At 44.9% G+C, this 18,031-nt stretch overlaps 1 protein-coding gene across 20 annotated transcripts in view; it reads right to left on the bottom strand.

Annotated features, from left to right (window-relative positions):
• Positions 1–18,031, bottom strand: part of LOC113406698 (neurexin-1) — a 1,188,348-nt gene that overhangs the window by 922,536 nt on the left and 247,781 nt on the right. Inside the window, exon 4 of one of the 20 annotated variants that reach the window (XM_026652586.1) lies at positions 6,221–6,246. The exons of the other annotated variants lie outside the window; for them this stretch is intronic. Coding sequence (XP_026508371.1) covers positions 6,221–6,246 — 26 coding nt within the window. The remainder of the gene's footprint in view (positions 1–6,220; positions 6,247–18,031) is intronic. 20 annotated transcript variants of the gene reach the window in all.

The following is an 18,031-nucleotide window of genomic DNA, read 5'->3' as shown; positions in this document are numbered from 1 at the left end:
ATAGCCTCAGGAAACCGTGTGGCATTGTCCAGCACTACTAGGATATACTGGAATCCAGCTGCGCTCTTTGCAAGAGGACCCACCAAGTCCACTGCTACTCTTTCAAAGGGTGTTCCCCACAGACAGAGCAGCTTGCTGGCATTCTGGATAGGAGGCGCAGTGGTCCGTAGTGTCATGGTGTACATCTGGCCAAAATAAATGGGACAGAACCAGGGCCAACGTCTTCTCCAGCTCGAGATGGTCGGCTGCCGGGATGTCGTACGCCAGCCTTAGCACGGCTTGTCAATGGCACCTAGGGACTAGTAGTTGGGACCAGGGCTTGCGGGTCCAGGGTACTTTGCAACTCGGTATAGCTGATCCCGGGTGAGCTCAAACTGACGCCACTGGTTGGTCCTCTGCCCATCTACAATAACCCCATCCATGCAGGACAGCTGCTCGTAGGCGCGGTTCAGTGTGGGGTTGTCCTTTTGGTCCTCACATAAGTCTGTCACCGTGTCTAGTCGGACTCGGACATCTCTACCCTCGGGAGGGGTTGGCGTGCCACTGACCCTGGCAACTGGATCCTCCAGAGGGGCGGGCAGGCCGCCAAGGCCTGGTTTCCCTGACTCCGCCTCCCTATCGTCAGGAATGTCCCCCTCAAGGTCCCCTAGGCATGGTTCCTTGGTCTCCATCTCCATATTGTCGGTGTTGTCCCCCTCGAGAACCATCTCGTTGGGGGTATCTCAGAGACTGACAGTGAGCAGCACCTGGGGGAAACCCAGGACCGTCTTGGCCAAGGATAATGGGATAGGGCAGCACTCAGGCAACCCCCCCTGCATTTCCTGTGTCACTCCGGCCACTGTCAGTGCCACCTGGGCTGTGGGGTACACCTTTACGTCCCCATGCATGCAGCAGAGGCTAATCTGACCTGGTATCTGGTTGGGGGGATGGAGGGAGGAGATCAGCTCCTGGCAAGCATACCAAAGTCTGTCCACACTCCAAGTCAACTAAGGCTTCAAGGTATTGCTTACCCAGGACTACAGAGCTGTTCTCAGTGGTGGTAGATGAGAGAACAAGGAGCAATGGTCTCAAGTTGCAGTGGGGGAGGTCTAAGTTGGATATTAGGAAAAACTATTTCACTAGGAGGGTGGTGAAGCACTGGAATGGGTTACCTGAGGAGGTTGTGGAATCTCCATCCTTAGAGGTTTTGAAGACCCGCCTTGACAAAGCCCTGGCTGGGATAATTTAGTTGGGGCTTGTCCTACTTTGAGCAGGGGGTTGGACTAGATGACCTCCTGATGTCTCTTGCAACCCTAATCTTCTGTGATTCATCTATGATTTTATGATTCTATGATTGTCACCTTGGGGCCAAAGTGCTGGTGGGCGTGGGTCTCTCCAGTGCATACCTAGCCATAGGATCCAATCCTCACAGGCCATTTGCCCTGTAACAGCCCAAACAGGTTGTCATTGCAAGGCAGGCCCAGCCTCTCAGTCGGCCAAGGGTTGAAGGGTGGCACCGCACAGCTGGGGCTTTCTGCCACCAGGAAGTCCCCCTTACTGCCGCAGCCAGAGTGGGGGGCTGGTGTCGCATGACCCGTGTTCGGCCTTGGGGCTCCAGTCTCTGCTGCATCCGCTGCTGCCGCTGGAGCTGAGTGGCATGTTCTCGCTGCTGGTTCCTGGCCCACCGTCTCACCAGTTGATCCCAATCCATGGTGGCCTCTGCTGGGGATGGGTTAAGAAGCAACATGGTCCCCCTTATGTTCAGGGGGGCGGACACTGCCCCCATTCTCCACTACATGTAAGCTGGCGCGGCCGGCCCTCTGCATCTGCATCTGAGGGAGGCCATGCCTCCACGCAGTTTGATCTGCTAGAGTCTTCTCCACACAAAGGAAAAAAAGGGGGAGAATTAGTGGTTCTCAATGGGCCCCGGCCTTCAAGCGGAGCAGGCCTGTAAACAGTCAGGACTCTGGCCTGAAATCAGGCAGAGCTGTAGCACCAGCCCAGTCTGGGGCTCAGGTAGGGATGAGGGCCAAGAACAGTCTATGGAGCTCAGGTAGGGATGTCCGAGAAGCACAGGCCTTCTAGCCTAAGGAGGGGTGCGGTGGCAGGGGGGACGAGGGCCCACCCAATTCCACTGCGTCCCAGCCCAAGGTCCTAACAGTGGAGAAATGGTCTGCCACTGGGTCAGCAGGGATCTGCCCGCAACACGCTGACCTTGTATCAGGCCAGCTCTCAACCAGACTGTTGCCAGGTTTCCCTGGGCTGCTGCCTACTCTCCCTCTTGGGTGTACCTGCATCCAGAAGTCCTCCTCAGTCTCCGAAGGATAACGGTAGCAGCTTCTCAGCATCGGGAGTGGCAGGGCTCTCTGGAAGCTCAGACTGGTCTCCGGGGCAGCAGTGGTTCTCCTTGGCATCCCACTCCAGCAGCGGGGAAGAGCGTCTGTCTCTTTTGGCAGCTCCCTATTAGCTCAGAGGCTGGGACAGCCTTTTATGCTTCCCCTTCCTGTTACGCCTCTCTGCTTCTGGCGTGTGGGGCATGGCCCTCGTGGCTCCACCCACTAGGCATCTTGTGGTATTCCCTCTGCATCTGAGGGAGGCCACGCCTCCTCACTACAGATACATTATATCTATTCCAAATATATTTAGCTATTCAAAAAATATATGCTATAGAAATATGCAGTATCAATGCATACATATTATCTATTATTTTGTACCTTCAAAACACTGTACAAACATCGACTGATTCTGAAGGATGAGTGTTATTTCCACTTTACAAATGGAGAAATGGAGTCATAGGCAGATTACTCAAAGACACACTACGTCCAGGTCAAAGCTAGAATGTGGGCCGCAGGAACTTCTGAGTTCTCAAACCCTGCACTCAGACCACTCAACCATGCTGCCTTGTCCTGTTAAAGTTATAACTGATGCATTTTAATAATCAGACAGCTAAAGATAAGGTTATACTATTCCCACCCCAGCTCCCACACAAAATAGAGCAAGTGATCTAACATATGGTGTGTTAAAGATCAATGCTATTGCTTTCATAAGTGTGGGATGGCAGACAGTGTCAATCGCAGGAGAGGTTTTATAATCCTTTTGAGATGCAGCAGATTTTACTAGATTATTCCCCACTACTGCTGTATCTTTGTTCCTGCTGTTGTGGGGTTTTTGTCTAATAATAAAGGTGGGCATAAACCAAAGTCACATCTCTGAACACTACTTAAACCCAGCTCAGACACTGCTCTATTTATCTGGCCACGTTCAAGATCCTGTGCTTGGAAAATTCTCTTGCCCATTTAATCTGACTGTGTTCAACCCAGTAATGGAGGTTCACTTTCGAACACTGCTTTGTATGGCTAGAGTTTTTAGTCATTTTGATTGAAATATGGAGGAGATGGGGTGACTTTTAGTGTCCATCAAAGCAAGAGGCTGACAGTACAGTAGCTTCAGCGAGACAGAGTGCAGGCAGAGATTGTGGGAAACTTCTTCGTAAAGATTGTGTCACTTCACCTTAATGTAAAGTGGCAATTTAGTTGTTTTTCTGATGCTGAACCTTTGTGCAGCAGAGACAGCTGATCTACTTTTGCTGAGCCACACTGCATGGTGACTTTGTGATATAGGGAAATACAGCTAAAAATGATTATGTAAATTGAGCCTTCTAAAAAGCCCTTTTCATTACAAGCTGCCCTAGGGGTATTTGATGGAGAATCAATTACCGCTGTATGTTTCCATCACCACATTCTAGAGAAGCCAATGGAAAGGCAATTGAACTACATCCCACATCACTCAAGTGCAGTGCTCAAGGAGTTAAGGAAGACACAAATTATTATTTTTACAGGTCCAGTGCAATACCACACCAGGCAAATGATTTTCTCCATTAAAAACTAGTTTGGAAGCTAGAAGATCATTTATATTCCCCTAGACAAATTTTGCAATTTTAAATAATAATTTATATTCACAGATAATTAATATTTGCTTGTTAACTATAGGCCAGGAAATATCTAGCTCTAGTTTTCCTACCATGGTATTTGTTTTTATAAGGTAGCTGTAAGAGAGCCTAATCAATTATTTACCTTTGCAAAGAAAAATAAATGAGTGGCCTCGTGGCACTGACACCTTGAACTTATTTTTGTAAACAAAATTTAAAGTAGATTAAGGGAAAATACGGAGGAAGACAATTGAAGGGCCAGATCCTCAGCTGTTGTAAATAAGTATAGAAGCATTGAAGTGAATGAGCCTACATAGATGTAAGCCAGCTGAAGATCTGGCCCAGGTGGGGCTTATTTTCAGCTAATCAGTACTTTGAACTTAAAAAAAAAATTAACTGACTAGAAAAACCAGTTAGCTGTAAGATATATTTAATGTTTAGAACTGTTTTGTGGCTGGAAAAGCAACTTTATGATATTTAACAATCTGAGCTGCACACAGAGTGAACTAAAGACTATTTCCAGAACATTTTTAATGATTACAGCTGCAGAGTGGTTATAACTGCTTTTAAGGCTAAATATAAATGCATCCAAGGCATATAAAATTGGCCTGTTACATAGCAAATAGTAGGGGAACTGTTTAAAGAGATGAATGTCAAATACTGCAATTTACCCCAAATGTACTGACCTATGCACTATATCTTCCATATATTGTGAGCAAAAACCATGTTCTTTCCATCCAGATGATGTATTAGATGAAAGAAAGGCAGACCTTGGCCTATCACATTGACCAATATTGTCTCACTGTGTCCTGGTGTTGCCGTCAGTTAGTCTATATTCGCCTTCTGTCTAAGACTGTAAACTATTTGGGCTGGGACTGTCTTTTGGTTATGCCTTTGCACAGTACCTAGCGCATTGGAGCCCTGGTCTGTTACTGGGGCTCCTAAGCACTACTGCAATGCTAAACAGAAAACCACTGTAACCATGGGCAGCGCATGTTGCAGGCTGGGGGAGGCTAAGCCTCCCCAAATCTGTGCTAATGTTCCCTGCCACAGGCCCGGGGCCAGATTGTGGCAGGCTCAGAGCTCCTCTGGGTGGCTGGGGATCAGGGCAGCTTGGGCGGGCGGACCAGCACATGGGGTGGCTTGGGTGGGTTGGCCAGCACTCAGGGCTTGGGCAGGGCTCAGGGCAGCTCAGGAGGGCTGGCCAGGGCTCCTTGAACTACGGTGAGGGGCTTGGGGCTCCTCTGGCCCCAGCAGTTGAGAGTGGGGGAAGGTCAAAGAGGGGCTGGGGCCTAAGGTAGAAGGGGGTAGGGACGGGGCCTCAGACACAAGGGGTGGGACTAGCTTCCCCAAATAGGGGGGTTCATGTGCTGCCCATGATTGTAACCACAAACATACCTAGAGGCACAACAGTCAGCGAGGATTGAACCCAGGACTTTCAACATCAAACCACTGGCCTTCCTTTGAAGTGATTCAGTATGGTAGGCAAACCTCTTAATGGTATTTCCATTTTGGAGAATTTGAGTGTTTTCACTCACTACAGTAAGATCCATCCATGTCAGAGTGTGGTGTCAAAAGGGTCTTCATAGCCAGTGGCCCCTGTTGACCATTTCTTTGGCCCATCTCTGGCAATGTCTTCTATGCCCTAATCCTCCAGATAAGTCACCTCTTTCCAGAGCAACCAAAATCCAACTAAAGAATCCACACAAACATCCAAACAGAAGATCCTTCTGGCCCTCTCAGGCTACACTGAAATTCCCTGTTCCTCATGCTGTTCTTGGGCACTCCACAGTTCCTTCTTTGTTCCCCTGGCTGAGCACTGCCTCCCAAGGCATTTTCCCTGGAGGCCCTTCTTTTTAGCAGGTTTCCCCCATGCTGCCCTTCTCCAAGGACTCTGGCAGCTTCTCACAGGGACCTCCCTGCTTTTTACAGGCCTAGATCTGGGCCTCCCACAGGAGCCTAACCTTCTCCTGGGTGTTCTCTCCAGCCTGACTTCAACTGGCCTTGCTCCTCTCTCTCTCACTGCTTTCATAGAATCATAGAATCACAGAATATCAGGGTTGGAAGGGACCTCAGAAGGTCATCTAGTCCAACCCCCTGCTCAAAGCAGGACCAATCCACAACTAAATCATCCTAGCCAGGCCTTTGTCAAACCTCTAAGGAAGGAGATTCCACCACCTCCCTAGGTAACCCATTCCAGTGCTTCACCACCCTCCTAGTGAAAAAGTTTTTCCTAATATCCAACCTAAACCTCCCCCATTGCAACTTGAGACCATTACTCCTTGTTCTGTCATCTGGTACCACTGAGAACACTCTAGATCCATCCTCTTTGGACCTTCCTTTCGGGTAGATGAAAGCAGCTATCAAATCCCCCCACTTCCCTCTGTCTGTGGGTCTCCCTGACCTTTTCACAGGATCACTAATTGTAACAGAATCCAGATCAGGATCAGCTGGGGGTGGGGGGGTAACTGCCAGATCACAGGGAAGGCTGAGCTGACCCCTCTTAAAGGGCCAGCCAGACTGTGACGGACACACAATGAGAATCCAAACCTAACATTACCCAAGTTTGACCCTATCCCTGACCTTAACATCATCCAAGCTTCTCATCTCAAACTTGACTAGCAAGCTCTACCCTGGACCTTGAAGACCACTTAAAAGCTTCACCTAATGCAAAATGCAACCACCTGCCTTATGTGTAGAGAAGATATATTGCAGCATGTTGTGCATATTTATTTTCATTGGCTGCAAATTTATTGTGCAGATTACCAATAAAAGGGCCATTTATCTCAAAGGCCAAATTTCCTTTTCTGAACTGTCTGGATACCTACATTTGGTTTCAAGTTAGCAGGGCTGAATTTACATGACGCCTTCAGATGGTTTTCAATAGCAGGACTCAGCTTTAAAATTTGTTCCCAAATATGTCAGCTGCACCTACCTACTGTTAGAGTGTGATACAAAATACATCCCCCTATCCAGGCTTTTTACTGACTATAAGCAATGAAGCCCATTGATGATAGCTTCCCTGGATAAAAATTTCATCATCTCTAGTCTGTTTAAAGAAATTGGTTTGGTTTTTGGAGCATGTTGGGGACAACTTTCTGGTACAAGAGCTGGAGGAAACAACAAGGGGCCATGCTCCTCTTGACCTGCTGCTCACAAACAGGGAAGAATTGGTAGAGGAAGTAGAAGTGGGTAGCAACCTGGACAGCAGTGACCATGAGATGGTTGAGTTCAGGATCCTGACAAAAGGAAGAAAGGAGAGCAGCAGAATATGGTCCCTGGACTTCAGAAAAGCAGACTTTGACTGATGGGCAGGATCACCTGGGAGGCTAATACAAGGGGGAAAGGAGTCCAGGAGAGCTGGCTGTTTTTTAAAGACGCCTTATTGAGGGTGCAGGAACAAACCATCCCAATGTGCAGAAAGAATAGCAAATATGTCAGACGATCCACTTGGCTTAACAGAGAAATCTTCGGTGAGCTTAAACACAAAAAGGAAACTTAAAAGAAGTGGAACTTGGACAAATGACTAGCGAGCCGTATAAAAATATTGCTCGAGCATGCAGGAGTGTAATCAGGAAGGCCAAAGCACAACTGGAGTTGCAGCTAGCATTTGAAGGGTAACAAGAAGGATTTCTACAGGTATGTTAGCAACAAGAAGGCCAGGGAAAGTGTGGGACCCTTACTGAATGGGGGAGACAACCTAGTGATAGATGACGTTGGAAAAGCTGAAGAACTCAATGCTTTTTTTGCCTCGGTCTTCAAAGACCAGGTCAACTCCCAAACTACTGCACTGGGCAGCACAGTATGGGGAGAAGATGAGCAGCCCTCAGTGCTGAAGGAACAGGCTAAGGACTACACCTCTACCCCGATATAACACTGTCCTCGGGAGCCAAAAAATCTTACCGCATTATAGGTGAAACTGCGTTATATTGAACTTGCTTTGATCCGCTGGAGTGTGCAGCCCCGCACCCTTGGAGCACTGCTTTACTGCGTTATATTCAAATTCATCTTATATCAGGTCGCTTTATATCGGGGTAGAGGTGTATTTAGAAAAGCTGGACTTGCACAACTCCATGGGGCCGGATGCAATGCATCCGAGTGTGCTGAGGAAGTTGGCTGATGTGATTGCAGAGCCATTGGCCATTATCTTTGAAAAATCATGGCAATCGGGGGAGGTCCCAGATGATTGGAAAAAGGCAAATATAGTGCCCTTCTTTAAAAAAGGGAAGAAGGAGAATCCGGGGAACTACAGAACAGTGAGCCTTATCTCAGTCCCTGGAAAAATCATGGAGCAAGTCCTCAAGGACTCAATTTTGAAGCAGTTCAAGGAGAGGAAGGTGATCAGGAACAGTCAACATGGATTCACCAACGGCAAGTCATGCCTGACCAACCTAATTGCCTTCTATGATGAGATAATTGGCTCTGTGGATATGGGAAAAATGGTGGACATGATATACCTTGACTTTAGCAAACCTTTTGATTCGGTGTCCCACAGTATTCTTGCCAGCAAGTTAAAGAAGTATGGATTGGATGAATGGACTATAAGGTGGATAGAAACCTGGCTAGATCATCAGGTTCAACAGATAGTGATCAATGGCTCGATGTCTAGTTGGCAGCTGGTATCAAGCGGAGTACCCCAGTGGTCGGTCCTGGGGCTGGTTTTGCTCAACATCTTCAGTAATGATCTGGATGATGGGATGGATTGCACCCTCAGCAAGTTCGTGGATGACACTAAACTGGGGGGAGAGGTAGATAAGCTGGAGGGTAGGGATAGGGTCCAGAGTGACCTAGACAAATTGGAGAATTGGGCCAAAAGAAATCTGATGAGGTTCAGCAAATACAAGTGCAGAGTCCTGCACTTAGGATGAAAGAATCCCATCCACTGCTACAGGTTGGGGACCGACTGGCTAACTGGCATTTCTGCAGAAAAGGACTCGGGATTACAGTGGACGAGAAGCTGGATATGAATCAACAGTGTGCCCTTGTTGCCAAGAAGGCTAATAGCATATTGGGCTGCATTAGTAGGGGCATTGCCAGCAGATCTAGGGAAGTGATTATTCCCCTCTATTCGGCACTGGTCAGGCCACATCTGGAGTACTGTGTCCCGTTTAATAATAATATACAGAGATATACCTATCTCATAGAGCTGGAAGGGACCCTGAAAGGTCCTTGAGTCCAGCCCCCTGCCTTCACTAGCAGGACCAAATACTGATTTTGCCCCAGACCCCTAAGTGGCCCCCTCAAGAATTGAATTCACAATGCTGGGTTTAGCAGGCTAATGCTCAAGCCACTGAGCTATCCCCCCTACAGAAAGGATGTGGACAAATTGGAGAGAGTCCAGTGGAGGGCAACGAAAGTGATTAGGAGGCTGGGGCACATGACTTATGAGGAGAGGCTGAAGGAACTGGGCTTATTTAGTCTGCAGAAGAGAAGAGTGAGGGGGGATTTGATAGCAGCCTTCAACTACCTGAATGGGGATTCCAAAGAGGATGGAGCTAGGCTGTTCTCAGTGGTGGCACATGACAGAACAAGGCGCAATGGTCTCAAGTTGCAGTGGGGGAGGTCTAGGTTGGATATCAGGAAAAACTATTTCACTAGGAGGGTGGTGAAGCACTGGAATGGGTTACCTAGGGAGGTGATGGAATCTCCATCCTTAGAGGTTTTTAAGGCCCGGCTTGACAAAGCCCTGGCTGGGATGATTTAGTTGGGGATTCGTCCTACTTTGAGCAAGGGGTTGGACTAGATGACCTCCTGAGGTCCCTTTCAACCCTGATATTCTATGATTCTATGATTTTATGGTTATGGAAGGAGGGCCAAACAACATATGGCCTTGTTTGCAGAAAATTGTATCTCATTTTTAAAATTATGGAAAGAGTGTCCTGAAACCAGAATGATGAAACTTTTTACATACCAGTGTAACTAATTAGTTCACTTTATCATTCATTTATTTTGTTACGATTAACTAATATTCTATTGTTGTATGTTAAATAAATTTAAATTGTAGGATTATAGAAGTATAAGATCAACAAGTATTTAGAAGTGATAAGTCTGTATTAGATATCTAAGTAAAGGAGGGTTGAAATGCACGGCCTAGAGGTTGAGGCCTGTAAGGTGTCAGCTTAGCCATACTAGGTGATAGGCTTAAGAAATGCTCGACCTAAGTAAGTGACCAAAGAATAACCTGATGCCCCAAGATCATGAGCAAGATGTGCCGATAGGTAGTATTATCAAAAAGTGACCGCAATGTACCATTCAAAATCATGAGATACCTTCTTGTAACGTTTTTTTCTAACATGTGTCCTGTCCGCAGTGTACATGTTCTGCATAGATGCTAATGAGAATAAAAGGAACTACAAAGAACCTATCAAAAATGGGGCACCCCAATATTGGGGGGGTGCAATGCAGATAAAGAAAAAGAGGGTTGAGGTGCACATGTGCAGAGTATTAGGTGCAGTCAGAATCACATGATAAAAGAGGACTCCTGGATTGGATAAAATGGGTTACTAAGGTTGCCAGCCCTCCAGGTTTGGACTGGAGTCTCCTGGAATTGGCATCGATCTCCCAATGACTATTGAAAGCAATCCAGGAGATTTTAATAGGCTATTTTAAGAAAATTACATTATGTCATGTTGGAAAAAAAAATCTCCTGGAATAGCTTCAGTCAGAGTTGGCAACCCTATGGGCTACCTACAGGAAAACTCCAGCAGGAACCATCCCTTTACTGATGATCAGTTGGCAAGGTATCCATCAAACCCTAAGAATATCGGTAAGGATGTGAGTATGACTATATTTGTAACTTTTGCATAGGTTTTCATATGATTTCTGTATGCACAGGTAATCATAACCTTAATTGTAACGTTAATAAAACTTGTAAAACAGACTAGACTTTGTACTTGTGAATGCATGTGTAGTCACTATCCTTGGTCTTCATGTGTTCCTAGGGGCTCTAAATCTGAAACAAATAGCAGAGGTGACTTTCACTCTTTTGAACTTGAAATTGTAACAATCAGAGCCGAACCCAGAGTAATATATATATCACTAAATTCACATTAAATAAAAGGTTACACATGTACTGAATAAATACAAAGAATGAAGCTTTAAACTGAATATACAGAGAAACAAGAAGCTACTGACAGTAATTAAATAATGGGGTCATGCTAGAATAGTGGAAAAAATCCAAGTTTAATGGTTTTGAAAACATTTGATATATACACAGGCATGTTCACACATGCTCACACAGTGCCAACCCTTTATTCTATGTAGAATTTGAAAAAATATATATTATAATGCTAAAATTTACTCAGTGGTTCTTGTTCCCCGGTATTTTAATGCTAAAATGTCAGACTGTCAAATAATAATACCAAGCCACCTCCGCACACTTACATGTCTTTCTCCAATCTTTTCAAATTGCTACATATAACCATCTAGTTAGCATTTCAGTTGCTATTGTTTATGACGGGCTCCAATTGTGAATATGTTCTTATTTAAGTGATCACTAATAAGAGAAGATCTTTATGCCACAAATAGCATTCAGTCCAAACAAGCACACATTTACATAAAGTCCTCTCTTTGTTTCAGCCATTTAAAAACTACCTTTGAACAGAGAGCCAAAGTTTGATATTTAAAACTATACAGCAAATTTACTAAAACCTGGGGAAGAGATTCTTAAATAATGGATAAAATGTTCATTAGCATGATAATGGCAAGGGTGGTTTGTGTGCTTGTTTTTTGTTTTTAATATCACTGGCTGCCACCCTCAGCGACAAAAATAAAACTCAGATTAACAGCAACTCGACAGCCTATCTGGCAGTACTTAACTTTCCTTTTTCAGTTTCTGGAGTGTGTAACATAAGAATATGTATCTTTAAAGCATCCAGTTAGCTTTTATTTTCTGCAGCTTAGCTGACCTGCATCAGTATGTTATAAAAGATGACTACAGAGAGATCATACAGAAAAACCAAAGCATTTTACAATTATAATTTCAGTCATGCATACCTTACAGTATAAATCATTTAATACCAGTGTAAATAAACCCAGTGTGGAAAGCATGCTTATATTTCACAACTGTGAATGCATGAGCATGTCCATTCTACCCAACACACTGCTTTATGTTTCCTTGTTACTAATTGCAAGTTATTTTTCTTTTCCCCATTGGCATGTTTGTCTATGTTTGAGAGACCTTCATTCTTTAGCACATAAATTTGGTGGTTTGGAAAACTAACTTCACATTGCAAAGATCTCTCCTGATTAGCAGGAACCAGGAACTCTCCATTTTAAGGTCTGCAGTCTGCAATGATGCATACTTGTCAGACTAGTGTGGATGCACCACAGCCCCCAAACTCAAATGCTTAAACATAAATAAATAAATGAAACTATAGCATAAGGTCTTTTCTTCTCACCAGGGGTGGGGGGAGGGGAAACAACAACAACAAACAGCTCTTGAAAGAAAACAGCCTTTGCTAAAAAGGAGAGAGCAAGAATGAAAGGATATTATTGTAGGACTATGACAAATGTGGCTTTTCCCCTAGCTCATTGCAATTGCTGTCGTTTCTTTTGTTTTCCTCCATACATTCAAAATATTTAATAGGATAAATAAAATAGTATTATGGCCGCCTACAAAATCCTCAGTTGTGAAAGCCAGGAGCAGGAGAGTATGAGTCACTAGCACTGCCACAAAACTTGGAACCTGTGTATTTAGGTCATTTCAACACAGCAATTAAAAACAAACAACCAAGCAAAGGATCAAAAAATGTAACAAACATTCATAAATATTCATTCAAAAGTACCTCAAATAACTGACTAATGTGTAAGTCACCTCTGTCTTCTACTGTGGAATCGGGACTGCTGAACTATGTGCCAGAGGCTTTATACTGTTAACACTGAAGATTCTTCTTTAGCTCAAGAGTTACAATCCTTTGCTTTTGAGTCAAAATTCTATCCTGAGCATCACCTGAAAGCTTGCAATGGCCTTTGTGTGGATCATGGTGATCTAATAACACTTGGTGCCAAACTTCCCTTGGCTTTGGTATGGGTACGCAAGATGAAGGAGGGTACAAATTGTCTTCCCCCATTTTACATACTTCATAAGTGGGCCCACTTTAGAGGAGGTCCCTCCCTTTGGAGAAGTGCACAGACTTCTTCCTCAGTTTGTCCTCAGGGATACACATCTTCCAATAGGGTATTAGGATTAACAACCTCCCTTCCCACCCCCCGCCCCAAATACTGATCCATATTGACCCATACTCAGCATGCACATTCCTTCTCCATGCTTTGGAATTCAGAGAGGATTGCATTCCCTGGAAGCACAATTCCACTTCTTGCTCTCCCCAGGGTGGTGCAGCCCAGTAAAGGACATAAAGCTCTTTGTGTTAAAGTTTCTCCTGTCCTTAAATTTTCCCCTGACTATTTTGTACATCTCTTCTGCTTTTGTCATTCCAGATTATATCTGGTGGTGCCAAGGAGTAAAGATTTAATTCCTATTTTATAAACATACAGTACATCATACAGCAACTACAAAAACAGACATTTACTAAATACTTGCTGATGCTTTGAAAAATGTACATCTGCTTTCCTCTGAGTGCATACACTCTGGCCTGAACTATGTTGTTCCATTGTTATGCTATGATGCACCCAAAACACAAGGACATCAAAGCAAGACACCACAGGTAGATGATCAGTCAAAACATGTGATAACTATGAACTAATCGCCTTCTATGATGAGATAACTGGCTCTGTGGATGAGGGGAAAGCAGTGGATGTGTTATTCCTTGACTTTAGCAAAGCTTTTGATACGGTCTCCCACAGTATTCTTGCCAGCAAGTTAAAATAGTATGGGCTGGATGAATAGACTATAAGGTTGATAGAAAGCTGGCTAGATCATTGGGCTCAACAGGTAGTGATCAATGGCTCCATGTCTAGTTGGCAGCTGGTATCAAGCGGAGTGCCCCAAGGGTCGGTCCTGGGGCTGGTTTTGTTTAATATCTTCATTAATGATCTGGAAGATGGCATGGTTTGCACCCTCAGCAACTATACAGATGACACTAAACTGGGAGGAGTGGTAGATATGCTGGAGGGTAGGGATAGGATACAGAGGGAACTAAACAAATTAGAGGATTGCACCAAAAGAAATCTGATGAGGTTCAACAAGGACAAGTGCAGAGTCCTGCACTTAGGATGGAAGAATCCCATGTACTTCGGGAGGAGGGATAGCTCAGTGGTTTGAGCATTGGCCTCCTAAACCCAGGGTTGTGAGTTCAATGCTTGAGGGGGCCAGTTAGGGAATCTGGAGCAAAAATCTGTCTGGGGGATTGGCCCTGTTTTGAGCAGGGGGTTGGACTAGATGACCTTCTGAGGTCCCTTCCAACTCTGGTATTCTATGATTCTACTGCTATAGACTAGGTACCGAGTGGCTAGATAGCAGTTCTGCAGAAAAGGACTCAGGGGTTACAGTGGATGAGAAGCTGGATATGAGTCAACAGTGTGCCCTTGTTGTCAAGAAGGCTAATGGCATTTTGGGCTGTGTAAGTAGGGGCATTGCCAGCAGATCAAGGGATGAGATCATTCCCCTCTATTCGGCATTGGTGAAGCCTCATCTGGAGTACTGTGTCCAGTTTTGGGCCCCACACTACAAGAAGGATGTGGAAAAATTGGAAAGAGTCCAGCGGAGGGTAACAAAAATGATTAGGGGGCTGGAGCACATGACTTATAAGGAGAGGCTGAGGGAGCTGGGATTATTTAGTCTGCAGAAGAAAAGAATGAGGGGGGATTTGATAGCTGCTTTCAATTACCTGAAAGGAGGTTCCAGAGAGGATCGGTCTAGACTGTTCTCAGTGGTTCCAGATGACAGAACACGGAGTAATGGTCTCAACTTGCAGAGGGGAAGGTTTAGGTTGGATATTAGGAAAAACGTTTTAATTGAAGGGTGGTGAAGCACTGGAATGGATTACCTAGGGAGGTGGTGGAATCTGCTTCCTTAGAGGTTTTTAAGGCCCGGCTTGACAAAGCCCTGGCTGGGATGATTTAGTTGGGGATTGGTCCTGCTTTGAGCAGGGGGTTGGACTAGATGACCTCCTGAGGTCCCTTCCAACCCTGATATTCTATGATTCTATACTGGTTTCAAAGGGACCAGAGGAGCAGTAGTTTATGCATTGTGCAGGCTGAGCATGCCTTCATATGATGCTCAATGTCTGAGTACAGCCCTGGCCACCAAGTATAACTATGCAGAAGTTCCTTCATCTTTGTAATTTCCTTTGTGAGCCACATCCAGGGCTGTTTGTTGCAATGCTGCTGTGATGATCACCTGGGCTCCTCTGCATAAGATATTTCAAGTAGCATATCTTCACTATGAGCTCGGAAATGTATTTGGTATAACATAGACAAAGTTCTTTTAAGGACTGGGTCCGTTCGATCCCCTTGTATGGCACATATCACCTTCCACAGTTCAGCATCTTGAAGAGTGGCATCAGCTGTCTGCCTTTAGTCAACTGGCATAACTTTAAAAAGCAGCATACTTTGCCCTTTTTGCATATGAGGGGGATAACTCAGCAGAATTTTCTCAAAAGAGCATCTGCAAGTAAACTATATCTTCCTTCGATATGCACCAAATCAAAATCATACTGCTGCAACTGAATAGACCACCACCTCAGCCTCATACTCAGCAGGTCAATGGCTTTATAATAGAAGCCCAAAAGAGACAAATGATCAGTTTCTAATGTAAAATGTCTTCCTACTAAGTAGACTTTAAAGCATACAACAGCAAAAGCCATCACCAAAGATTCTAGATCAATCTGGGAATACTTTGCTTCCATCAGAGTGAAAGTACAGGATGCAAATATAACAGTGTCTTCTCCTGGAGCAGAACTGAACCCCAGGATCTGACTGCAGGCATCAGTCTGAATCACTGTATCAAAATAAGCATGGGACTGGATCCGATAGAGGGCTTGACACAGGGTTTCAAAACCCTGCTTCCTCTCTTTAGTCCAAATCTACTGTTTCTGGCCCTGGGTTAAATATCACAGCACCTTGGCAGGGGTACTAAAATGGGGCAGAGCCTGCCTACCTATTTATTGAGGTAGGCCTAAGAACAAACGTAAACTGCTACGATCAATGGGTAATGGTAGGGAAGAAACAACTTGTAGCCTTTCAGCTATTGGTTTCACACCGCTGACCGACAGAGAATGCCCTAGAAACTCTACAGCATCTTTTTCAAAACTGCACTTGATTCAACTTCATGCCAGCTTGTTGGAGTCAGGTTAGCACCTGGTCCAGACCAGCATTATGCTCCGGAAGGATCTTAGCAAAGATAAGTATGTAATGCAAATAGCAACATGAACCCAGCTATTATCAAGGAGCTGAAAGATCACTCTCTGAAATACCTCGCGAGCAGAAACTAAACCAAATGGGAGTTGTTGATAGCAGTACACAAATGGCATGCTGAAAGTCAATAACAACTGTGATCTTTCAGCCACAGATATTTGCCAGTAACCGGATCAGTAATCTAGCACACAGGAAATCCAGGATCCACTTACTGGGCATGTCAACTCTTCGAAGGTTGGCAATTAAAACTGCTCACGTTTCACATATTTATTATGTACCCTAAAATCTGTGCAATCGAATGTCACCATTCTTCTTGAATATGATCACCGAGGGTAAGCTCTAATCTGTAGGCCCTTCCACCTCCCACCATTATCTTTCATACGCCTCAATTCTACTCAGGTCTTGTCTACAAGTGCAGATGGTACACGATGTGCAGGCAGTGCAAAGGGCTTGGCATTTGAATCCAACTGCAAAAAGTATGCATCTCTATCACCATTAAATTAATCATGGTATTTCTAAATGCTACTTTGGTATCCCCTTCTGTTCTAGCTGATACAGCCACACCCAAGGTGTCTTGTGCACATTCATGCATAATACCAAGCTGTGAGCACACATTGTAGGACAATAATGGAACAGCATTTGCAGCTGCGCCTATAATAATATAAAACTTTGAAGTCAAGGCTGTGCCTTTGTAGAGCACAGAACACACAGCTTCACCCACTGTCTGCAAAGCATACAAATTCCAAGCTTTTATAATCACTATAGTCAGGCAAATGTACAGAGTATGAACTAACACAGGGGGGAGAACATTAAACACTGCATCCGTATCCACCATGCATTTAATTGGTTTACCATTAATTTCTATGACACGGGATATCAGCTTCAGCGCCTTGCCACATGAGAAGATCAGCCTAAAGGAGACATGAGAGTCCCTGTTAAAGGTGATCTCATGTGGCTCCACATTTACTGTATGCACTTCAGGCCTCCCATCATTGTGAACCAATGTACCATAGCACACTAACTTCATGTGTCATTCCTTCCCACAAGCCTGGCACATAGCAGTTCTAGCCAGGCAAGCAGGGAAACTGGCCAATGACCCATACTACCACAGCAAAAACAATGAGGAGCTGACAACTTTTGGTGCCGAGGCTGTGAAGTGGGAGTAGGTAACATCATATGACTCTGGGCAATGGAAGCAAGAGGAGCAGCTCTCGGTTTAAGTGTAGACATAGAGGAACCCCTTTCAGCCTAAGACCTCTCAAATGCCTCACTCTTAGCAACTATGGCATCAAAAGTTAGAATTCTAACATCTTCAGCCAGTAACCATTCACCCAGGCAGTCATTGGCTATACCAATGTTTCCCTGAGCATGATGATTATAACATCCCCAAATTCATAGTCCTGGGCCAACTGCCACAAACGATATGCAAACTCATGCATGATTTTGTTGGGCTCCTGGCGAGATTCAAAAAACCTTTTCCTCTTTAGCAGAACAGAATCTCCAGTCTCCAAATACTCATTGAGGTGCAGCATAGCCACATCAAAGGAGGGGCTCTTAGGGTCCATCATAACTATGAATGCTATCGTTGCCTAAGCAGTTCTGCAACAAGGATAACCTAGCAGCATCAGAGAGTTGAAGGATCTATATATAGTTCTGAAAATTCTGAATAAAGTCTCGCCAGTCAACAGCTGAAGGATGTGCAGGCAGCATGGGTTGCAGAATAGAAGCTCTCATTGCCATAATGTTATTCTCTAATGTACCCCAAAGCAGCAATTCCAAAATACAAGAAAATCAAAGCCAGAGACACAC

This window comes from Terrapene carolina, unplaced genomic scaffold, assembly GCF_002925995.2.
Source record: "Terrapene carolina triunguis isolate 2854851 unplaced genomic scaffold, T_m_triunguis-2.0 Scaffold122, whole genome shotgun sequence".
Taxonomy (NCBI): Eukaryota; Metazoa; Chordata; order Testudines; family Emydidae; genus Terrapene; species Terrapene triunguis.
Note: the sequence above shows the minus strand (reverse complement) of the source record. Positions and strands in the feature narration are given on the sequence as shown.